Here is a 25,285-nt window from a genome sequence, read left to right on the forward strand (position 1 = left end):
ACATGAAGGTAGCATTAATAAATGTTAGATACTCAAAACTTAACAAACCTTTTAATAGCATTATTTCTTTCTTTAAAATACTGTAATTGCATTGCTATATGAGGAGATAAAAATGTTTTTGTCATTATAAAATCAAAATGATTGTGTTTGTACTTAATACAATGTGAACAAACTGATAATCAAAACACATAAAGAATATAACATGTATACAATGATCCCAAATACAGTATGTCTACCGAAAAATTCCACCAAATTTTCACATCCGTCAATTTCTTCCAGAGCTGTAGAGACATTTAACCCCTTGTTTTTTTTTTTTGTTTTGTTTGTTTTTTTTAAAAGGCTCTCTTAAAGTGGAAATTGCATGACATATTTCTTTTATAGAGGCTTAATGGCTTCTTTACATCCTGCCTCCTCAAAAGAGAATCACCATTGTTAGGGCATTTGTCTGACAGAGAGGGACTGTAATCTTCTATAAAACACTGTCTGTGTTTTTATAAATTGAAAGAACTGTGTATATATCTATCTGTATTAAAATAATGATAACAATTTGAATGTGATTTAAGTGTAAGTAGTTTGACCACTAGGTGGCAGCATTGCATTTATTGAAATTTGCAAGGAATTAAATAGTTAATTATTTTTCCATATAAGGAACAGTACACAGGTACTGGGGAGAAGCATGGTTAAAGGTGAATAACCTGAAACATTGCTTGCTTTTTCTTTGTGTTCCTTACTGAAAGATGCCTCAATAAAGACAAGTATACTTTATTCAATTAGCGCTGCAGACATTACTGTTTTATATGGTGCAATGAGAGGATGAATTAGAACCCTATATATTTATATAATACAACTGGTTTCTAGTATTGTAGTTAACTACCATTCTATTGTAATCAAGTGGATTTCTTTTTCTGCAAACGTAAATACTCTGTTAGATCCACATTTTTCCACTTTAGTTGAAGGGACAGCCTAGACAGCCTATTCCAGAATTGTTATTGTTTAAAAAGATAGATAATCCCTTTATTACTCATTCCCCAGTTTTGCATAACCGACAAAGTTATATTAATATACTTTTCCTTCTTAATATAAAGAGAGTCCATGGCATTATTCCTTACTGTTGGGAAATACTGAACCTGGCCACCAGGAGGAGGCAAAGACACCCCAGCCAAATGCTTAAATACCTCTCCCACTTCCCCCATCCCCTAGTCATTTTTTGCCTTTCTTCACAGGAGGATGGTAGAGAAGTGTCAGAAGATTTCGGAGTAGTTCCTTAGGAGGGGTATCTGCCCTTCGATATGGGACTGGATTTTTAAGTAGTCTTGTCAGCCTCTCAGAGCATTGACAAAAGTTAGAGTCTGGATATGCACGGGAGAGTCTTTCTGCAAACCCATCCAGACTGCCTGCTAACAGCTCCTAAGCAATCAGTGTTGACGAGTTTCACTGCCTGTTTGTTTTTCTCACTCAAGTCCATGTCAGGAGCGATGCTACAAGACTGTCACACTTGAGAGGCTGTGTTTCTGTTCCACAGCGTGGATTCTGGTAAGATCGTTTCAATTTTTACGTATGTTGAAAACGTTAGAAGACAGGGTCACAGTGTGGCTCCTTTTATCTTAATAAAATCATGGGTTAATATCTCCTGGGCGGGATTTTTGAACAGTGGGGTTTAATCAAATGTTATGCTTTGATTTTATGCTGCTTTTTGTGTGAGATTTTATTGGACTCATAAACTGTTATAGGACTGGAACGCACAGGTTTTTACTTTCACTTTAAGTAATGTGCAGTTTGTAACTTGGTGCGCTTTTTCTAATAGCAGGGGCGGTCCTGCCTTGCATACCATGTGATCGGGAGTGGTCTCACTTTCATTTCCTCTTTCCTGACCGAGCTGGCTGTCGGAGAAGACGCTATTTCTCTGTATTGTCTGGGTCTAGGAGGTGGTGAGTGCCCCAGCCATTGGGAGTATAAATGTGCCGTTTTTTGAGAAATAAAAATTGTTTAATTTCTGTGTCCTACTGTCATTAGCTTAAGCTATGGAGGATTCTGAGATACTAGAGGGTACTCCCTCTATTCAAAATAGTAATACCTGTTTATATTGTGAGGAGGCCTTGGCATGCCCGCCCTCTTTAACTATGTTGCACATGCCTTGACAACGTTATTAGATCAAAGAAGGTTAACCCCTTTAGTACCACTGAGCCATCCACCTCTGAGGACTCGCTGTCCCATGAGGTGCATACCCAGCAGTCATCTCCTTCTAGACACGCAGCTTCCCGTAGCACGCTTGATCCTTCATCTGGAGGGGGACTTTTACAATCAGATTTTACTGTGCAGTTAAAGACGGTGGTTTCTGAAGCCCTCAGTGCTTTACCTCACCCTGCTAAGCACAAGCAGAAGGTTAAACATAGTTTTCCTTCCCAGGGGTAATCATAATTTATTGGATTTCTTTGTCGCACTCTGAGGCTTCAGAGGGTGAACTTTCTGGGATGGAGCCTGCTGCCTCTAAGCCTCCTGCTGTGGAGGACCAGCCTTTAGATTTAAGATTGAACACTTATGTTTTCGTCTAAAGAAAGTCCTGTTTACATTAGAGGTTCCAGAGGCCAAGCTGCCTGATTCCTAAATTGGACAGAGTTTACGAGGACAGGGTAGTGACTTTAACTTTTCCTGTGCCTGTAAAGATGGTGAACATTACTAAGAATGAATGGGACAGAATTGAATCTTTCTTTTCCCTTTTATCTTCCTTTAAAAAAATATTCCCGGTCCCAGACTCTTAATTAGAGTTGTGGGGTTCCATCCCTAGGGTAGATAGCGCTTTCTCCACGCTTGCCAAATGTACTACTATCCTGCTTGAGGATAGCTTGTCATTCAGAGAGCCAATCGATAACAAGATGGAAACATTTCTAAGAAAGATGTTTAAACATACAAGATACTTGTTTCAACCGGTGGCAGCCGTTGCCAAGGTTGCTGGAGCAGCTACCTACTGATGCAACTCCTTATCTGAATTGATCGAGGTGGAGGGTCCCCTCAACATTATCCAGGAAAGAATTAAAGCCATGAGAATTGCTAATTCTTTTATCTGTGATGCAAACATGCAGGTTATTTGCCTAAATGCTAAGGTTTCTGGCTTTTCAGTTCAGGCCCTTCGGGCGCTCTGGCTGAAGTCCTGGTCTGTGGATATGACTTCTAAGTCCAGATTTCTTTCCCTTCCCTTAAAGAAAAGATTTTATTTGGTCCAGGCCTGGATTCCATTATCTGCACGGTTACTGGGGGCAAGGGTATCTTCCTACCGCAAGATAAAAAGAACAAATCTAAGGGACAAAGTTCTAATTTTCGTTCTGATAAATCTGACAGCAGCCCTCCGCTAAGCCTGAGCAAACCAAGAGTACTTGGAAGCCAGATCAGTCCTGGAATAAATCCAAGCAGAGCAAGAAGCCCACCAAGACTAAATCGGCATGAAGGGGCGGCCCCCGATCCAGTGCTGGATCATGTAGGGGGCATGCTGTCACTCTTTTCAGAAACTTGGTTCAGGGACATGTAGGATCCATGGGTCCTAGAGGTCATAGCTCAGGCATAAAGGACAAGTTTTAAAGTCGCATCCACCCAAGAGCAGATTTCCCCTCTCAAGCCTGTCTTCCAGACCAGAAAAGAGGGAAGCTTTTCTGGGGTGCGTGCAGGATCTGTCCTCCTTAGGGGTCATTGTCCCAGTACCTATTGCAGAAAGAGGTTTAGGATACTATTCAAACCTTTTCGTGGTCCCAAAGAAGGAGGGAACTTTTTGCTCGATTCTGGACCTAAAGTGCTTAAACAAATTTCTAAACGTCCCCTCGTTCAAGATGGAGACAATAAGGTCCATCCTTCCCTTAGTTCAGGAAGGACAGTTCATGACCACTATAGATCTGAAGGATGCTTACCTTCAGGTTCCAATCCACAAGGATCACTTCCAGTTCCTAAGGTTTGCGTTCCTGGACCAGCACTTCCAGTTCATTGCACTTCCGTTTGGTCAAGCTACTGCTTCAAGAATTTTTACGAAAGTTCTAGGGGCTCTTCTAGCCGTTTCCAGAACCCGGGTATAGCAGTAGCTCCCTACTTGGATGATTTTCTAGCACAAGCACCATCTATTCATCTGGTGGAGGACCATTCAGAATCTCTTCTCTCTCTTCTTTGATCCCATGGATGGAAGATAAATCTAGAAAATAGTTCTCTTATTCCAAGCACCAGGGTAGAATTCCTGGGTGCTATAAAAGACTCTATATCCATGAGGATATTTCTAACAGACCAGAGACGTTGCAAGCTTGCTTTGGCATGTTTTGCCTGCCGGACCTCCTTAAGGCCCTCTGTGGCCCAGTGTATGGAGGTGATTGGTTTCATGGTGTCCAGCGTGGACATCATTCCTTTTGCCAGGTTCCGTCTCAGATTGCTGCAACTGTGCATGCTGAGGCAGTGGAATGACGATTATTCGGATCCGTCTCAACAGATCTCTCTGGACAACCGGTCTAGAGAATCACTCTCTTGGTGGCTCTGTCCAGATCATCTGTCCAGAGGGACATCCTTCTTAAGACCATCCTGGGAGATTGTGACTACGGATGCAAGTCTATTAGGATGGGGAGCTGTTTGGGGTGCCAAGAAGGCACAGGACCTGTGGTCTCAGGAGGAACGCTCCCTCCCGATTAGCATTCTAGGACTTTGAGCAATCTTCAATGCTCTGAAGGCTTGGCCCCTTCTGGGTTCATTCCGGTTTATCAGATTCCAAACAGACAATATAACCTTGGTGGTTTACATCAACCATTGGGGGGAATGAGAAGCTCCCTAGCAATGAGGGCGGTATCTCAAATTCTGGAGCTGTCAGCGATCCATATTCCGGGTGTGGACAACTGGGAAGCGGATTTTCTCAGCAGACAATCCTTTCATCCAGGGGAATGGTCTCTCCATCCGAAGTGTTTGCAGAGATATGCAACCAGTGGGGGATGCCGGAGATAGATCTCATGGTGTCTCGTTTCAATACCATGCTACCCAGATATGGGTTGAGGTCCAGGGATCCTCAGGCGGAGCTAATAGATGCATTAGCAGTGCCTTGGAGGTTCAGTCTAATTTACCTTTTCCCATCGTTACCACTTCTTCCTCATGTAACGGCCCGCATCAAGCAGGAGCAGGCATCAGTGATACTGATTGCTCCACTGTGGCCACGAAGGATGTGGTTCGCGGATCTGGTGAGGATGTTATCATCTCCTCCGTGGACGTTGCCTTGTCGCAAGGATCTGCTGGAACAAGGTCCCTTTGTTCATCAAAATCTAGATTCTCTGAGGCTGACTGCGTGGAGATTGAATGCTTAATCCTAGCCAAGAGAGGGTTTTTCTGAGAGAGTGATTGATACTCTCATTCAAGCTCGTAAGCCGGTTACTCGTTGCATCTATCAAAAGGTGTGTAGAACCTACTTATTCTTTTGTGAAGAGCATGGATTTTCCTGGCATAAAGTTAAGGTTAAATACTAACTAACATTAAATTTGTACAAAGGAACCAACATATTAAGTCAAACAGAGGGCACTGTTGTTTGACTTAATATGTTGGTGCCTTTGCACAAGTTTAATGCTCACTCTGCTTAATCAATAACTTATAACTAATATTTGGAGCCATTTGTATGAATGGTTTAACCCTATACTAACCTCACTTTAACTTATAAGTTGATTTAGTTGCTGTATGAGCCAGTATAAATCGTGAGGGAATATAGTTCAAATAGGATATCGCTGTGAGTACAACGAATACGGCATTATGTATATGTAACAATACCAGAGTGTTTGATACTTTGCTCAAGTGTGGTATTCTTAAGGTTTATTCCTTCTGTTCTATTTTAAGCCTAACCTGATATGTTATCAGGGGTAGTGTATTTCCAAACACACCATAGTAACTATATAGAAATATTGGGATAACTACCTAATCCAGCAAACTACACACTCTAGATACATATTATATGTTAATGGATGCATGTGTGACATTAATATATATGGACTGAGTGTTATGTACTCTTTCAACAGAGGGCATGCACATGTATTTTCTTTGTCTTTTAAATGATTTTAATGTGTGTCTTAGATTTTCCTTTTTAATTTAAGTACTTTAAAAGTTAAATTTTATATTTAGCCCTCCCTCTTTTCTCACTCCTTTCCCTGTTTAATAAATGTGGTATAATCCTCAACTATACATTATAAGTGTGCCATAAAGTACTTCTTTCCTTCCCCTTACTCTTAATAAAGTTAAGGTTGCCAGGATCCTATCGTTTCTCCAAAATAGACTGGAGAAGGGCCTTTCTGCCAGTCCCCTGAGGGGACAGATTTCGGCCCTATCTGTTTTACTGCACAAGAGGCTCTTCGAGCTTCCCGATGTACAGTCCTTTGTTAAGGCTCTGATTAGGATCAGACCTGTGTTTAGATCTAAGGCTCCTCCTTGGAGTCTAAATCTTGTTCTTAAGGTTTTGCAAAGGGCTCCGTTTCAGCCTATGCATGAGATTGATATTAAATTGTTGTCCTGGAAGGTTCTTTTTCTACTGGCTATTGCTTCTACGCGCAGAGTATCTGAGATTGCCGCCTTGCAATGTGAGCCTCCTTATCTGGTGTTCCATTCGGATAGGGCTGTCCTATGTACTAAGTTAGGTTTTCTTCCAAAGGTCGTGTCAGACCGCAACATCAATCAAGAGATTGTGGTTTCTTCCTTGTGTCCAAATCCTTCATCTGCGAAGGAACGTTTGCTTCATAATCTGGACGTGGTTCGTGCCTTGAAGTTCTACCTTCAGGCTACTAAGGATTTTAGACAAACTTTGTCCTCGTTTGTTGTCTATTCTGGGAAGCGTAAGGGACAGAAGGTCGCTTCGACTTCCTTATCTTTTTGGTTAAAGAGTGTTATCTGCTTTGCTTATGAGATAGCGGGACATAAACCTCCTCAAAGGATTACGGCTCATTCTGCTAGAGCAGTGGCTTCCTCTTGGGCCTTTAAGAATGAGGCCTATATGGATCAGATTTATAAGGCGGCTACCTGGTCCTCCTTACATACTTTTCCAAAATTTTACAAGTTTGATTTTTTTTTTTTTCTTCGGCTGAAGTAGCTTTCGGGAGAAAGGTTTTGCAGGCTGTGGTGCCCTCAGATTAGGGTCCGCCTCTATTTTCGTCCCTCCCGTTATCATTCAGTGTCCTCTAGAGCTTGGGTATAAGTTTCCCAACAGTAAGGAATGATGCCATGGACTCTCTTATATAAAGAAGAAAAACATAAATTATGCTTACCAGATAATTTAATTTCCTTCTGTATAAGGAGAGTCCCATGTTCTCTGATGGACGGCCCTCTAAATTATATTTTTCTTCTGGCACCTTTTTATACCCGGATATTTCTCCTACTGTTCCTTGTTCCCTCGGCAGAATGAATGGGGGAAGTGGGAGCGGTATTTAAGTCTTTGGCTGGGGTGTCTTTGCCTCCTCCTGGTGGCCAGGTTCAGTATTTCCCAACAGTAAGAAAAAATGCTGTGGACTCTCCTTATACAGAAGGAAATAAAAGTATCTGGTAAGCATAATTTATGTTTTTACATCTGTGATTACCTTGTATCTAAGCCTCTGCATACTACCCCCTTATATCGGTTGTTTTGACAGACTTGCATTTTAGCCAATCAGTGCTGACTCATAAATAACTTCATGTGGGTGAGCACAATGGTATATATATGGCACACATTAACTAGAACTGTCTAGCTGTGAAAAATGGTCAAAATGCACTGAGATAAGAGTCAGCCTTCAAAGGCTTAGAATTAGCATATGAGCCTACCTAGGTTTAGTTTTCAACAATGAATACCAAGAGAGCAAAGCAATTTTGATGATAAAAGTAAATTGGAAAGCTGTTTAAAATGACATGCCCTTTCTCAATAATGAAGATTTTATTTTGACTGACTTGTATGCTTATGGACTGGATCATAAGATTGAAAGCATTATGTGCTCCCAATTCATGGTCGCGTATAAGGACTAAAAAAAAACAAAAAACTTTTTTTTCCTTATTTTCCAGACATTGTCGTACAATAGACACAATCTTGCAGTTGGAACCAATGAAAAACAGGCTAAAGAAATATTGATTCGACGTCGACACAGCATGAGAGATAGCCTGAGAAAAGATAACAGCCTTATATCCAGGAATAGAGCGGTATTGTATTCAGCTCCATGTATTTGTATTACTAGATGTATGCAGCTAAGTTAGCCTACATTTAACTTATAGAGAAATAAATAAGCATCAGAGGTCATGCCTCAGAGGTCATGCTAAGCTTCTTGTTCAAATGGACAGTAATCACCTTGTAATTACAAAACAATGCTGCTGTGTTGCTATAGAATACCATATGCCAAGTATAAACATTCTTAAAACAAAATCGTGTTTGCTGCAATTGTTTTTGAATAGCCAAACTCTTCCAACCATTTTTATTTAAAGGCTAGCCACTGTCACAATGTTAGTGTAAAGTACACTATTTTTTAGTTCTGTTAAAGCCAATAAGGAAAATTTATGTAGCAGGTTTAGCCTTGATAAGTCTGATAAGACAACTGGCAGCCCACATATGGCCCTCTGAGGCTTCTGATGCTGCACCAGCTATTTCCTCTGGATCAAGCCAAGGTGCCACATTATACCTGAAAGCACACTTTCTTCTTTATTATAATGTTTTCCCACATGGGTAGTAGATTAATGTTGTAACAACATACAAAAGTGATGGGGACATGAGAGTGCAATTTTATTATAGCACTATTGCTTGCATATAACTATGCGTGGAACCCCTCGTACACTACTGGGAGCTAGCTGAACACACCTGGTGAGCCAGTGACAAGTGACTTGATGCCACCCTTTACGGGAGATAAGTCAGCTATAACTACTACATATTGAGTAAATATACTGTACAATGCAACCATTTGTTTATTAGCTTCACTGGAAAATTTCTCATATACTCTGAATAATAAAATATATTTTTTTATAAATGCATCAGAATTACAACCAAATATCCTAAGCTTTTGTTAAGTTGTGTGTCTGTTTTATGCAAATATGTTACTTTAAAATGAAACGTAACGTATTATACTTTGAACACCATTCATAACACTGTACATAAATTGTTTTCATTTAGGCAAGTGCTCATCAGTCACGATATTTGTCTCTTCCTGGTCATACAAAGCTTCCTGATCGACAAAATGAAAAAAGGACACCTTCATTTACAGGTTAGTTAATACGATTTACACAAAGGGGTCCTTCACCAATAAAACAAAAATGAATTTCAAGTGCAGTACATTGTGCTTTGCAGAGACAGCTTGGGCGCACTTTAGATCAGTCATTCCCAAACCTTTTTAGGTCACTGCCCCTTAGTTCTATAAACTCACCATTGGCACCCCCTAACATAACCCATAAAATAATATTCAGACCAGCAGTGCACAACCCATAATAAAGCTAAGACAATACAATTAAACCTATTCAAATTGTAAGACATTTTTATTTTTATAAAAACTGTATTATCTTTATCTGCTGATACTAGTTTGTTAAAGTTGATAGTTACTGTGCAAGAGCCGTATAAACCACATTTAGTAAATGCTTAACTGTTCAAAAACTGTTAATCTGATGGATGGACTTGAATAATTTAAATTAGTTTCCCAATCTCTTGTTTCATGTCATCAGGGGTCTTAAATTGCCATAGTCAGAGATCTTGAGTTGATTTCCTTACTTTCCCTTGTTAAGTGTATCCAGTCCACGGATCATCCATTACTTATGGGATATTCTCCTTCCCAACAGGAAGTTGCAAGAGGATCACCCAAGCAGAGCTGCTATATAGCTCCTCCCCTCACATGTCATACCCAGTCATTCTCTTGCAACTCTCAACATAGATGGAGGTCGGGAGAGGACTGTGGTGTTTTATACTTAGTTTATTTCTTCAATCAAAAGTTTGTTATTTTTAAATGGCACCGGAGTGTACTGTTTATCTCAGGCAGTATTTGGAAGAAGAATCTGCCTGCGTTTTTCTATGATCTTAGCAGAAGTAACTAAGATCCATTTGCTGTTCTCACACATTATGAGGAGTGAGGTACTTCAGAGGGGGAATGGCGTGCAGTTTTGCCTGCAAATAAGGTATGTGCAGTAAAATATTTTTCTAAGGAATGGAATTGACTAAGAAAATACTGCTGATACCGAAGTAATGTAAGTAAAGCCTTGAATGCAGTGATAGTGACTGGTATAAGGCTTATTAATAGAGATACATACTCTCATAAAAATGTGTTTTAAAACGTTTGCTGGCATGTTTAATCGTTTTTTAACGTACATTGGTGATAAAACTGTAATGTTAGTATAGCCTTAAATGCAGTGAAAGCGACTAGTATCAGGCTGATTAATAGAGATACATACTCTTATAAAAATGTGTTTTAAAACGTTTTCTGGCATGTTTAATCGTTTTTTGACATATGTTTGGTGATAAAACTTATTGGGGCCTAATTTTTCCACATGGCTGGCTTAAATTCTGCATAGAAACAGTTAACTGAGGCTTCCCACTGTTGTAATATGAGTGGGAGGGACCTAATTTAGCGCTTTTTTGTGCAGTTAAAATTAAAAAATGAATCACCCAGATTCCCTCAGCAGTCCCATGATTACTACAGGACATCTCTAAAGGGCTAAAAAGACTTCCAAAATCGTTTATAGGGAAGGTAATCCACAGCTCAGCTGTGGCAGTTTTGTTGTGTCTGTTTAAAAACGTCTATGTCGTTTTTTTTATCTGTTTTTTGCATTAATGGGTTAATCATCCATTTTCAAGTGGGTGCAATGCTCTGTTACCTTATTACATATACTGTAAAAATTGTGTTTGATTTACTGCCTTTTTACACCGTTTTTCAAATTTTTACAAAATTTGTTTCTCTTAAAGGCACAGTAACGTTTTTTATATTTGCTTGTTAACCTGATTTAAAGTGTTTTCCAAGCTTACTAGTCTCATTATTAGTCTGTTCTAACATGTCTGACATAGAGGAAGCTCTGTGTTCATTATGTTTAAAGCCATGGTGGAACCCCATCTTAGAATGTGTACCAGATGTACTGATTTCATGTTAAACAATAAAGATCATTTTTTGTCTTTAAAAACATTATCACCAGAGGATTCTCTCGAGGGGGAAGTTATGCCGACTAACTCTCCCCACGTGTCAGACCCTTTGACTCCCGCTTTAGGGACTCACGCTCAAATGGCGCCAAGTACATCAAGGCCGCCCATAGCGTTTATTTACCAGAGGATTCTATCGAGGGGGAAGTTATGCCGACTAACTCTCCCCACGTGTCAGATCCTTCGACTCCCACTTCAGGGACTCACGCTCAAATGGCGCCAAGTACATAAAGGGCGCCCATAGCGTTTATTTTCAAGACATGGCAAAGGTTGTGAATAATACACTGGCAACGGTATTAGTCAGACTACCTGAAATTAAAGGAAAGCAAGATAGCTCTGGGGATAGTTACAGAGCATACAGACGCTTTAAGAACCATGCTTTATGAGCCTCATAATATGCAGAAGCTGGGGAGCTTCGGTCTGTGGGTGATATTTTTGACTCAGGGAAGATGATTTAACCTGATTCTGATATTTCTACATTTAAAATTTATGCTTGAGAACCTCCACTTGTTGCTCAGGGAGGTTTTAGCTGCTCTGATTGACTGTGTACAATCGCAGTGCCAGAGAAATTGTGTAGACTGGATAAATACTATGCAGTGCCGGTGTGTACTGATGTTTTTCCAATACCTAAAGAGGTTTACTATAATTATTAATTAGGAATGGGATAGACCAGGTGTGCCGTTCTCTTCCCCTCCTATTTTTAGAAAAATGTTTCTAATAGTTGCCGCCACACGGGACTTATGGCAGACAGTTCCTAAGGTGGAGAGAAGAGTTTCTACTCTAGCTAGCGTACCACTTACCCTGTCGAGGACAGTTGTGCTTTTTTAGATCCAATGGATAAAAAATTAGAGGGTTACCTTAGGAAAATGTTTATTCAACAAGGTTTTATCCTGCAGCCCCTTGCATGCATTGCTTTTGTCACTGCTGCTGCGGCGTTCTGGTTTGAGTCTCTGGATGAGGCTTTACAGGTAGCGACTCCATTGGATGAATACTTGACAAGCTTAGAGCACTTAAGCTAGCCAATTCCTTTGTTTCTGATGCCTTGTTTTTTTTTGTCTAAACTAACGGCTAAGAATTCTGTTTTTACTATGCTGGCGCGCACAGCGCTATGGCTTATATTATGGTCAGCTGTCGTGACTTTACTAAATAAGCTACTTATCTTCCCTTCAAGGGGCAGACCCTATTCGGCCCTGGTTTGAAGGAGATTATTGCTAATATCACTGGAGGAAAAGGTAACGCCCTTCCTCAGGACAGGTCCAAATCAAGGGCCAAAAAGACTAATTTTCGTGCCTTTCGAAACTTCAAGGCAGGCGTGGCATCAATTTCCTCTAAGGCAAATCAAGAGGGAACTTTTGCTTAGTCCTAGACAGTCTGGTGACAACCGGACCTGGAACAAAGATAAGCAGGCCAAGGGGCCTGCTGCTGCCTCTAAGACAGCATGTAGAACGGCTCCCTATCCGGTAACGGATCCTGTAGGGGGCAGACTTTCATTTTTCGCCCAGGCGTGGGTGAGAGAGAGAGGCCCAGGATCCCTGGGCATTGGAAATTATATCCCAGAGATATCTTCTGGATTTCAAAGCTTTTCCCCCCCAAAAAAGGGGAGATTTCCCCTTTCACAATTATCTGCAAACCGGATAAAGAAAGAGGCATTCTTACACTGTGTACGAGACCCATCCAGTTCCAGGGGAGGAACAGAGATAGAATTTTTACTCAAATCTGTTTGTGGTTCCCAAGGAGAGGGAACCTTCAGATCTATTTTGGATCTAAAGATCTTAAACCAATTCCTTAGATTCCATCATTTAAGTTGGAAACTATTCGTACCATTTTAACTATGATCCAGGAGAGTCAATAGAGGACTACAATGGATTTGAAGGATGCTTATCCTCACATAACGATGCAGTTTGTAGCTCTTTCCTTTGGGTTAACTACAGCCCCAAGAATCTTTATGGAGGTTCTGGGGTCGCTTTGGCGGTCCTTAGATCGCGGGCATAAAAATGGCCCCTTATTTAGACGACATCCTGATACAGGCGTCAAACATCCAAGTTGCCAAGTTTCATACGGACGTAGTAATGGCATTTCTGAGATCGCATGGGTGGAAAGTGAACAAGGAAAGAGTTCTCTATCCCCAATCTCAAGGGTTTCCCTCCTAGGGATTCTGATAGATTTTGTAGAAATGAAAATTTACCTGACGGAGTCAAGGTTGTCAAAGTTTCTAAATTTCTGCCGTGTTCTTCATTCCATCCGCGCCCTTTGGTGGCTCAGTACATGAATGTAATCGGCTTAATGGTAGCGGCAAGGGACATAGTATCGTTTGCACGCCTACTTTTCTGATCGCTGCAGCTATGCATGCTCAGTCAGAGGAACGGGGATTACACAGATTTGTTCTCCTGTTAAATCTGGATCAAGAGATCAGAGGTTCTCTTCTCTGGTGACTATCTCGGGTCCATCTGTCCAAGGGTATGACCTTCCGCAGGTCAGATGGGACAATTGTTATAACAGATGCCAGCCTTTTAGGTTGGGATACAGTCTGGAACTCCCTGAAGGTTCAGGGATAGTGGACTCAGGAGGAGACCCTCCTTCTAATGAATATTCTGGAACTGGGAGCGATATTCCATATTCTCTTCAGACTTGGCCTCAGTTAGCAACTCTGAGGTACATCATATTTCAGTCTGACAATATCACGACTGTGGCTTACATCAACCATCAAGGGGGAACAGAAGTTCCCTAGCGATGTTAGAAGTCTTAATATAATTCACTGGACAGAGACTCACTCTTGTCTATCAGCTATACATATCCCAGGTGTTGAGAACTGGGAGACGGATTTTCTAAGTCGTCAGACTTTTCATCCGGGGGAGTGGGAATTCCCTCCGGAGGTGTTTGCCAAAATCAAGCATGAGAGTGCTTTGGCGTTTTTGACAGCGCCTGCGTGGCCACGCAGGACCTGGTATGCAGATCTGGTGGACATGTCATCCTTCCACCACGGTCTCTGCTTCTGAGACAGGACCCTCTACCTCAGGGTCCTTTCAACCATCTAAATATAACTAATCTGAGTTGGACTGCCTGGAGACTGAACGTTTGATGTTATCAAAGCATGGCTTCTCCGAGTCAGTCATTGATACCTTAATACAGGCATGAAAGCCTGTCTCTAGGAAAATTTAACATAGATATGGTGTAAATATCTTATTGTTATGAATCCAAGGGTTACTCATGGAGTAAAGTCTGGATTCCCAGGATATTATCTTTTCTCCAAGATGATTTTGAGAAAGGATTGTCAGCTAGTTCCTTAAAAGGACAGATTTCTACTGTCTATTCTTTTGCACAAGCGTCTGGCAGGTATTCTAGACGTTCAGGCTTTTGGTCAGGCTTTGGCTAGAACCAAGCCTGTGTTTAAAACCGTTGCTCCGCCATGGAGCTTAAACCTGGTTCTTAAGGTTCTTCTAGGAGTTCCGTTTGACCTTTTTCATTCCATAGATATCAAACTTTTATCTTGGAAAGTTCTTTATTGGTAGCTATTTCCTCGGCTCGTAGAGTCTCCGAGTTATCTGCGTTACAATGTGATTCTTCTTATCTGGTCCTCCGTACGGATAAGGTAGTCCTACGTACCAACCTGGGTTTTTACCTAAGGTGGTATCTAACAAGAATATCACTCAAGAGATTGTTGTTCCGTTCTTGTATCCTAATCCTTCTTCAAAGAAGGAACGTCTATTACACAATTTGGACGTGGCTCGTGCTTTAAAGTTTTTCTTTCAAGCTACTACAGATTTTCATCAAACATTCACCTTGTTTGTTGTCTATTCTGGACAGAGGAGAGGTCAAAAGACTTCAGTGACCTCTCTGTCCTTTTTGTTAAAAAGCATAATTCATTTAGCTTATGAGACTGCTAGACAGCAGCCTTCTGAAGGGATTACAGCTCATTCTACTAGAGCTGTGGTTTTTACTTGGACCTTTTTAGAAGGAGGCTTCTGTTGAACAGATTTACGAGACGGAGTCTTGGTCTGCGCTTCATACTTTTTCAAATTTAACAAATTTGATACTTTGCTTCTTCGGAGGCTATTTTTGGGAGAAAGGGTTTTTTACAGGCAGTGGTCACTTCCGTTTAAGTACCTGCCTTGTCCCTCCCATCATCCGTGTACTTTAGCTTTGGTATTGGTATCCCATAAGTAATGGATGATCCGTGGACTGGATACACTTAACAAGAGAAAACATAATTTATGCTTACCTGATAAATTTATTTCTCTTGTAGTGTATCCAGTCCACGGCCCGCCCTGTCCATTTAAGGCAGGTTTAAATTTTAATTAAACTACAGTCACCACTGCACCCTATGGTTTCTCCTTTTTTGTCTTGTTTCGGTCGAATGACTGGATATGACATGTGAGGGGAGGAGCTATATAGCAGCTCTGCTTGGGTGATCCTCTTGCAACTTCCTGTTGGGAAGGAGAATATCCCATAAGTAATGGATGATCCGTGGACTGGATACACTACAAGAGAAATAAATTTATCAGGTAAGCATAAATTATGTTTTTAGTATAGTTGTATTCAATGTTGCCTTTAATTTTTGCTTGTGCAATTTTTGGTCAAGTGAATAAAATTTGTGTGCACCTTATTCTTGTGTGTAGACAAACTTGTAAATGGAAGACCACATATACACATTAACAGACTCTCACACACATTCGCTAATACACATACACACACGTTATCACACACACATACGCTCTCTCAGATACTCACTCTCACATACACACACAGTCTGTCTCACACACACTCTCTCTCATGCACACACACACACTCTCTCACATTCGCGCACTCACTCTCACAACAAAATCTAAATCCTTAGGGTAAAATTAAATTTGTTATACAAATTGGCAAAAATAAGGATATTAAATTGCTGATGCTGTACAAACTTTTCCACAGGAAATTATAGCTTAATGATAACATTCAATGTGCAGTCAGTAGGAGTTTTTCAAAATCAGATTCATTACGCAAGTTCTTCTGTATTAGTTGTGGCTGCCAAATGGAAAGCATATATAACATTGTAAGGGTACCGGAGCTGCCACGTTGTAACTTAAGTTACTTTCTCTGCTGTGGCCGATTAAGGACAGTTATAATTAGGTCACTAGAGTGAGCAGAGTGTCCCTTTAAAATCTGCCCTGAGGATTGGTGGAGTGAAGTAGACAGCACCGCACACTGTCAGAAGACAAAAGCAGCTGCCCTGCTCAGCAAACCTACTCCTTCCTCACTCTCTACAGAAGCCTGTGCATTTTAAAGATTCATAGTGCGTGCAGGGGCAATGAAAGGTTAAAAATTAAATAAAACTAATTAAGCTAATTTTAAAAAAATTATAAAAAGAAATATTGCTACTATTTGCAAATCGTGTTCTACTCCGGCCCCAGGGTATGGAAACTGTGCTCACTAACACTGTAGCTGAGCTCTCCCTAAAAAGCTGCCGTGCATGTGCACAAGCGTACACCTTAGAGGAAACAGCGGTTGTACTTCTGCACCAATAAATCAACTTTATAGAAAGTGTATTCTTCTTACCAGCAGTGCACCAACAAATTATTTCTGATGACAGAAGTTTTAAAAACCTTAAATGGTTGACTGTGTACAAAGCTACTCAGACAAACACAACTGTGTTTCCTGCTACTACACTTACGCCTAGATTTAGTTCTGCGTTAGCCGTCAAAACCAGCGTTAAGGGGTCTTAACGCTGGTTTTGGCCGCCCGCTGGTATTTAGAGTCAGTCAGGAAAGAGTCTAATGCTCACTTTCCAGCTGCGACTTTTCCATACCGCAGATCCCCTTACGTCAATTGCGTATCCTATCTTTTCAATGGGATTTGCCTAACGCTGGTATTTAGAGTCTTTGCTGAAGTGAGCGTTAGAACTCTAACGACAAAACTCCAGCCGCAGAAAAAAGTCAGGAGTTAAGAGCTTTATGGGCTAACGCCGGTTCATAAAGCTCTTAACTACTGTGCTCTAAAGTACACTAACACCCATAAACTACCTATGTACCCCTAAACCGAGGTCCCCCCACATTGCCACCACTCTAATAAACATCTTTAACCCCTAATCTGCCGACCTCACACCGCCGCCACAAACATTATCCCTATGTACCCCTAATCTGCTGCCCCTAACATCGCCGAAACCTACATAATATTTATTAACCCCTAATCTGCCACCCCCAACGTCGCCGCTACCTACCTACACTTATTAACCCCTAATCTGCCGACCGGACCTTGCCGCCACTATAATAAATGTATTAACCCCTAAACCGCCTCATTTCCGCCTCAAAAATCCTATAATAAATTTGATTAACCCCTAATCTGCCCTCCCTAACATTGCCGACACCTAACTTCAAGTATTAACCCCTAATCTGCCGACCGGACCTCACCGCTACTATAATAAATGTATTAACCCCTAAAGCTAAGTCTAACCCTAACACTAACACAAAATAAAATAAATCTTATTAAATAAATTAATCCTATTTAAAGCTAAATACTTACCTGTAAAATAAACCCTAATATAGCTACAATATAACAAATAATTATATTGTAGCTATTTTAGCATTTATATTTATTTTACAGGCAACTTTGTATTTATTTTAACTAGGTACAATAGCTATTAAATAGTTAATAACTATTTAATAGCTACCTAGTTAAAATAATTAAATCAATAAATTAATTAACTAAACTATCTACAATTATCTACAAACAGCTCTTTTGCATTTAAAAAAACATACAATACCCCCCCCCCCAACATTACAACCCACCACCCACATACCCCTAATCTAGGGGTAAGTGGGTGGTGGGTTGTAATGTTGGGGGGTATTGTATGTTTTTTTTAAATGCAAAAGAGCTGTTTTCTTTGGGGCATGAACAGCAAAAGGCCCTTTTAAGGGCTGGTAAGGTAAAAGAGCTGTTAACTTTTTATTTTAGAATAGGGTAGGGCATTTTTTTTATTTTGGGGGGCTTTGTTAATTTTTTAGGGGGCTTAGAGTAGGTGTAATTAGTTTAAAATTCTTGTAATCTTTTTTATTTTTTGTAATTTAGTGGGTTTTTTTTTTTTAATTTAGTTTAGTTGATTTAATTGTAGATAATTGTAGATAGTTTAGTTAATTAATTTATTGATAGTGTAGTGTTAGGTTTAATTGTAATTTAGGTTAGGATTTATTTTACAGGTAATTTTTTAATTATTTTAACTAGGTAGCTATTAAATAGTTATTAACTATTTAATAGCTATTGTACCTAGTTAAAATAAATACAAAGTTGCCTGTAAAATAAATATAAATGCTAAAATAGCTATATTGTAGCTATATTAGGGTTTATTTTACAGGTAAGTATTTAGCTTTAAATAGGATTAATGTATTTAATAAGATTTATTTTATTTTGTTAGATTTAAATTAAATTTAACTTAGGGGGGGGTTAGGGTTAGATTTAGCTTTAGGGGTTAATACATTTATTAGAGTAGCGGCGAGGTCCGGTCGGCAGATTAGGGGTTAATACTTGAAGTTAGGTGTCGGCGATGTTAGGGAGGGCAGATTAGGGGTTAATACTATTTATTATAGGGTTTTTGAGTCGGGAGTGAGGCGGTTTAGGGGCTAATACATTTATTATAGTGGCGGCGAGGTCCGGTCGGCAGATTAGGGGTTAATAAGTGTAGTTAGGTAACGGCGACATTGGGGGGGGGGGGCAGATTAGGGGTTAATAAATATAATATAGGGGTCGGCGATGTTAGGGGCAGCAGATTAGGGGTACATAGCTATAATGTAGGTTGCGGCGGTGTACGGAGCGGCAGATTAGGGGTTAATAATAATATGCAGGGGTCAACGATAGCGGGGACGGCAGATTAGGGGTTAATAAGTGTAAGGTTAGGGGTGTTTAGACTCGGGGTTCATGTTAGGGTGTTAGGTGCAAACTTAGGAAGTGTTTCCCCATAGGAAACAATGGGGCTGCGTTAGGAGATGAACGCTGCTTTTTTGCAGGTGTTAGGTTTTTTTTTCAGCTCAAACTGCCCCATTGTTTCCTATGGGGATATCGTGCACGAGCACGTTTTTGAAGCTGGCCGCGTCCGTAAGCAACACTGGTATTTAGAGTTGCAGTGGCGGTAAATTATGCTCTACGCTCCTTTTTTGGAGCCTAACGCAGCCCTTCAGAGAACTCTAAATACCAGCGTTGTTTAAAAGGTGCGGGGGGGGGGAAAAAAACACCCGTAGCTAACGCACCCCTTTGGCCGCAAAACTCTAAATCTAGCCGAATGATTCTAAACTGTGCAGTTAATGTTAATATGTGCTAATGTACAGCTCTGGCAAAACCAGGAATGCAATGCTACAGTACAAGTGGCTGCAAATTATCATAGTGTGAGAAAGTTTAAGTTGCTGATAAACCTGAACTATCATAGAAGAAAATTCTTTGACAAAGCTTTGGCAAAGAGCAGAAAAACTTCAACTACAAAGCAAGAAAGTTGTTTTGTTTTGCACACCTAGGATAAAGCATAGCAAATTACCATAATTATCCTCTTCCACTCCTTTCTACTAACCCCCCCCCCCCCATGGTGATTCCAGTGCCCCATTCACCCTCTTATACCTGTTAGTAGTGCCCCCCTTAGTAATACTACTGTCCCCCAGAGGGCAATACTGCCCACTTTGGGAACCACTGCTTTAGATTATGTTAAAATAAATGGCACAAACTTTATTACATATAAAGAAAGGGCTTTGGTGGACCTGTGTTTTAAAGAATTCCCCCCAAAAAATATTTATCTAATGATTAGATAAAGCAGCTAATACTATCACAGCTACTGTAATGTTGCTAAGGAATTCAGAATTCACAAATGATTACATGAATCTATATTCAGAGCTTGGTTACTCTAGTCTCATCAGAAGGGTTTGAACTTTGAGTTATTTTGGTATTACTTTGAAACCTGAGTAATTCACAAAGGAGGGTTCCATACAGTTTTTACCCCTTTGCTACAGAGAAAAACTTTCCCGAAATACCGGTGAATTTGTAGCATTTTTGCTATCACTCCGTTTAAACAGAATTAGAGCCTTTGTTTTTTTTTTTTAGACAACCCAATGTATCCATGGGCAGTGCTGCAGGAATCTGTTGGCGCTTTATAAATAAAGAATAATAAATAAATAAATAATCTAGGCCCATTTTGGTATATTTGATACCACTATTTGACCTCCAAATAGGATCATATAAAAAGTTAACTTTTATTGCAAACTTTGGGTTTGTCGCTAAATAATTTACACATAACTACAGCAATTATAAGACAAATGGTTGTAAAAACTTCTTTAGAATCCCCTTGTTCAGAAACAATAGACATGCATGGCTTTGACATTGGTTTTTGGCAACAAAAGGGGCGGAGCCTTGTTCCTTACCGGACTAACAGAGCAATCATTGGACATTGTGATGCACACAGTCTTTTGCTTGTAGTAGTCTATAATTGGGACAGTCTCATTGTATATGCCTTGTGACTTGTTTCTAATAAATTTGTTATACTTTTTAACCACTTCTGATTCATTCTTTGGAGCTGGAACATCCTTCTTTGCCTTGCCTCCTATTAGGAGCTTCCTGTGCCTATATATCTAGAGCTTGATTTTGAAGCTCTAGACAATGTGAGTACCTTTCTAGGTTCTGCTGTAGATTTCAGTTAGCTAGTAAGGTTAATTTTTGCTGAAATGTAGGGATTACCCTCCCACCTGACACCTCCCGCTCCCTAATCCCTACCTGTTCCTTCCCAAGCAGCTCTTGCCCCCCCCCCCCCCCCACCCACACACACAAACACACTTGTCACCATGATCTTAGGTACTAGCAGACAGTTTGCAGTTTAGGGCTTTTTAAAAAAATATATATTTATTTATTTATTATTTTTTGTTGTGTAGGGATCCCTTTTCACCCTCCCACCTCCCTGATCCCCTAAAAGCCCTCTTACCCTCCCCCCTTCCCACTGTCCCCCGCCATGTTTGTCACTGGCAACCAGTCATTGGTTTTAGCAATGTTATAATTTGGAACAAACAATATTGCCATAGAATACACCTGAACTCTTATGAGCCTACCTTACCTTCACTATTCAACAAAGGATACAGAGAGAACAAAGCAATTTTATAATAGAAGTTAATTGGAAAATTGCTTATTATTGCATGCTTTGGGGCGGATTTATCAAATGTCTGTCCGACATGATCCGCTCAGCGATCATGTCCGACAGACATCGCTGAATGCCGACAGCATACGCTGTCGGCATTTAACATTGCACAAGCAGTTCTAGTGAACTGCTTGTGCAATCCCGCTCCCTGCAGATTCACGTCCAATCGGCCGCTAGCAGGGAGGTGTCAATCAACATGATCATATGAGATCAGGCGGATTGATGTCCGCAGCCTCAGAGGCAGCAGACCAGTTAAGGAGCAGCGGTCTTAAGACCGCTGCTTCTTAACTGCTGTTTCTGGCGAGCCTAAAGGCTTACACGGAAACAGGGGCATCAGGGGCCATTCGGCCCTTGATAAATCAGCCCCATAGTCTAAATTATTAAAGTTTATTTGTATACTGTTCCTTTTAGAGAAATTTGTTTAAATCAGGATTCCTGGTTTTATTATTTTAATGTAAATTCAGAATGATATATAGTTATTGTTTCAATATATTGCAATGTATACTATGGGTAAGTATCTAGGGAAATACATTTTCTAACAAAAGAAACACTCCAAAAATTAATAAGATTTCAGAATTATCCGATTTAGCCGAGATAAAAAATATAAATTATTAAACATGCATGTATACAAATTACAAATATTAACCAATTTATTTGGTTTAATAATGCTTTATACTGAAAATGTATATCTACATTTTTATATCTAATTTTTCTTTCATGATTCAGATAAAGCATACAATTTTAAAGAACGTTCCAAATTACTTCTGTTATCTAATTTGTTTTGTTCTATTGGTATCCTATATTGAAAAGGATACTTATGTAGGTTTAGAAGCTGGGAGCTAGCTGCTGATTGGTGGCTGCACATATATGCCTCTTGTCATTGGTTTACTGATGTGTTGAGCTAGCTCCCAGTAGTGCATAGCTTCACCTTTAATAAAGGATAGTAAGAGAACAAATCAAAACTGATAATAGAATCAAATTGGAAAGTTGTTTCAAATTGTATGCTCTATCTTCATCAAAGAAACATTTTGTGTTTCATGTTCCTTTAAGTGTGGATGTAGGAACTATTTTTTATTACTATGTTCAATCTCTTACTTTTGCAATGTTTTTCTGTTACTCAGTTGGAGACAGTGACTTCTACCCACGGGATTCTGTCCAGCAGTTACATTTCCATCCTACAGCGGCAGAAATCCTAAAGGAACAAAGACAAAAGCGGCAACCATATAGCAGTTTTGAGATGCAAAATGAGTTTGGAGATAAAGATACTCAAGGCCTGAGTTTAGAAAATAGACCTCTCCAACAGAAAGGAGTTCGGGAACCTCTTTTACTAAAACCAAGATTTGGAAGTTTGCCAGAAGAGAGGGTGGATGAAAAAAGTGATTTGATGCCAATGCCTCCACCTCGAAGTAGACGCACATTAGAGTTTGAAAAACAAAAAAGGAGATACGAAGACGAAAAACCTCGTCCTAGAACACCCAAATAGAAAACAAAAGTTTTTCTGTGTAAAAACAATGAGATATTTATGTTCATATTATATAGGGTTTGTAAGCTAACTCATAACAGAAATATATATGTAGATTGAATGGAAATACTAATGAATTTAATACTGATTTTACAGCCAAATGATTTGCAAGACTTATTATTATTGCCCATATTGGGCTAGATTACAAGTGGAGCTCTAACTTTTATTTTCGCTCGCATGCTAACTGCACTGAAAGTAAACTTTTAAAGTGGGTAGGTTTAGCACGTGTATTACAAGTTAAAAGTAAAAAGATAGTGTGCGAGTGGAAGTCTGGTGGGCACTAACTGCAGGACATTATGCAGGATAACGCAACCACATGAATTTCTTCTCCCTAAGGCTTTAATGGGATGTTCTGTGTAAAAGGAAAAAAAAAAACTAACACTTATCGCTAACGTGCTAACCTGACACTGTGTTAGACTAACTGCGCTAAAGACGAAGTTATGAATACTATACATTCCAATGTTCTTCACATAGGAGAATATGTTCTTTGATTATTTTTTTGTAAAATATATATCTATACCTATATATCTTTATGTCTATATACAGGTATATATATATGTGTGTGTTTAAAAATAAAAAGAATATATTGAATAGGAATAACATTGAAATGTAAAGTTTCTATATTAAAAAGACAATAACATATTCAAATTGATTAAAAATTATTTCATGGTTCAAGGCATTTGACTGGAAAGGGTTTAAAAGTGTGCGTGTGTGTATATATATATATATATATGTGTGTATATATATATATATATATATATATATATATATATATATGTGTGTGTGTGTGTATATACATGTGTTTATATGTATATTGTGAGGGATATTGTGATACTAAGGTAATACCACAAATCCCCTATAGGAGGCGCTAAAGACTAAGGGCAGAGTATAGTACTGGAATAAAAATACAATCAATATGCCCCTGGTGATACCATATATATGGATAGAATAATAAACCAAAAAATTAAAAATAAATAATAATAATAATAATAAAAGAATATAAAATATATATAAAATATGAAATATAAAAAAAGGTTAAAATGTATGAATACAGACGTATCAAATGGTCAAATGGAAAAAATCCAAACTGAAGTCCAAATGAGTCCAAAGAAAGAAGTAAAAGGCAGCTCTCGGTCTTCACCCAAACGATGGTGTATCTTCAAAAAGAGGTTAACTGCAAGGAAAACAGAAACAGAGGCGCCACATGTGTAGATCAATCAAAACAGACCAAATCCAAGCAAGATGAGATACAGGATACTCACAAACGTGAAGGCACTCTCTTGTGCCTGTAGGGGCAGGCTGGTATTTAAACAGCAAACCAGCTGGCTGTACCAAGGGATCCCCGTCAAGATATCCTACAGTTATGGTTGATCTCGCAACAGCAACCCTTCACTAGATTACTTCCAGCAAAAAGGCAAAAATGTCCAGAGGGGAGGAAGGCTAAGCAGCCTTATGGTTACTGGCAAGGGAAATGCCACACGAACACCAGATTTGTTAAAAAAGTTTCATGTATTTTATTTTTCAAAAGATAAAAAAGTAATAAAAAATACCATCAGTAACAAATTACAGCTTGGTGTATTTAATGGCAAATCTCCTTGTATATGCAGAGATAATAGCGACGCGTTTCTCAGGGAAGACCCTGTTTCATCAGGCTTGTATACTCTAGAACCATTTAAATCCCCTTTATATAGGGATCAGTAACCATATGTTTGCAATAAACCCTCCCTTTCCTTAGCATCAACCAATAAAACCTTTTCTTTCCGAGAACTCCCACTTGTTGCCTTAATTAGAAGTTTATAATAGTTTTTTCTTATGTATTATGTCCACTTGATAAGTAATCTATGAGCCATCACCCTAATGTGGTTGTATGTGTAAATAGATCTAAATCATGCTGTGTCGATTATGAGATAATTATAAGTGTATGAATGTAAACAAACTCCATAGGTAATCGTTCCTTGACCAATTATAAGCCATCTTTAGGAGGCTTGTATAATTTGAAGCATCTAATTGGTTTGTGCGCTCTTAATCTGATGACTGCAATTACCATCATGCTTCTCTGCCGGAACTACAAGGAAATTGGATTTGCATAGTTGTATGTTGTTCTCTGACCGGCTAATCTAAGTGACTACAAGTACCATCATGCTTCTATAGTCTCTACCGGAAGTACCCGGATAATGTGTCTGCGTGACTGTTATTTTGTAGTCTTTTTGTTCCTGGAGGGGGCTTGTACTTAATGATCTATTTGATTGGTTGGTGTCACGTTACCATGAACTTAAGTTGCAGTTTCACTCTGATAAACTACAATACCCATCATGCTTCTGTGTGTCTAATCAAAACCGCTATCTGGTTATCTATTGGACATTCACTTGGAGTTTCCCCATGAGAGCGCATTGGGTCCACTCCTCAGTATAATCGTGGGGACCCCAAGATAAATTATAAATTATAAATTGTATAAATGAAGAATAATATGGTTGCTCTAAAGCTCGATATTCTATTGTGTTCATGATAATAAATATAAAGT

The 25,285-nt window shown here is 39.5% G+C and overlaps 1 protein-coding gene across 2 annotated transcripts in view; it reads left to right on the forward strand.

Moving 5' to 3' along the window:
• LOC128654017 (sodium/hydrogen exchanger 2) overlaps positions 1-22,868 on the forward strand; it is a 217,295-nt gene extending 194,427 nt beyond the window's left edge. For both annotated transcript variants that reach the window (XM_053707660.1, XM_053707662.1), the window contains 3 exons: positions 8,014-8,148; positions 9,107-9,197; positions 22,364-22,868. In XM_053707660.1, the coding sequence (XP_053563635.1) occupies positions 8,014-8,148; positions 9,107-9,197; positions 22,364-22,725 (588 nt within the window). In that variant the 3' untranslated portion in view covers positions 22,726-22,868. The remainder of the gene's footprint in view (positions 1-8,013; positions 8,149-9,106; positions 9,198-22,363) is intronic.
• The last annotated feature ends 2,417 nt before the right edge of the window (positions 22,869-25,285 follow it).

Source organism: Bombina bombina, chromosome 3 (assembly GCF_027579735.1).
Source record: "Bombina bombina isolate aBomBom1 chromosome 3, aBomBom1.pri, whole genome shotgun sequence".
Lineage (NCBI taxonomy): Eukaryota > Metazoa > Chordata > Amphibia > Anura > Bombinatoridae > Bombina > Bombina bombina.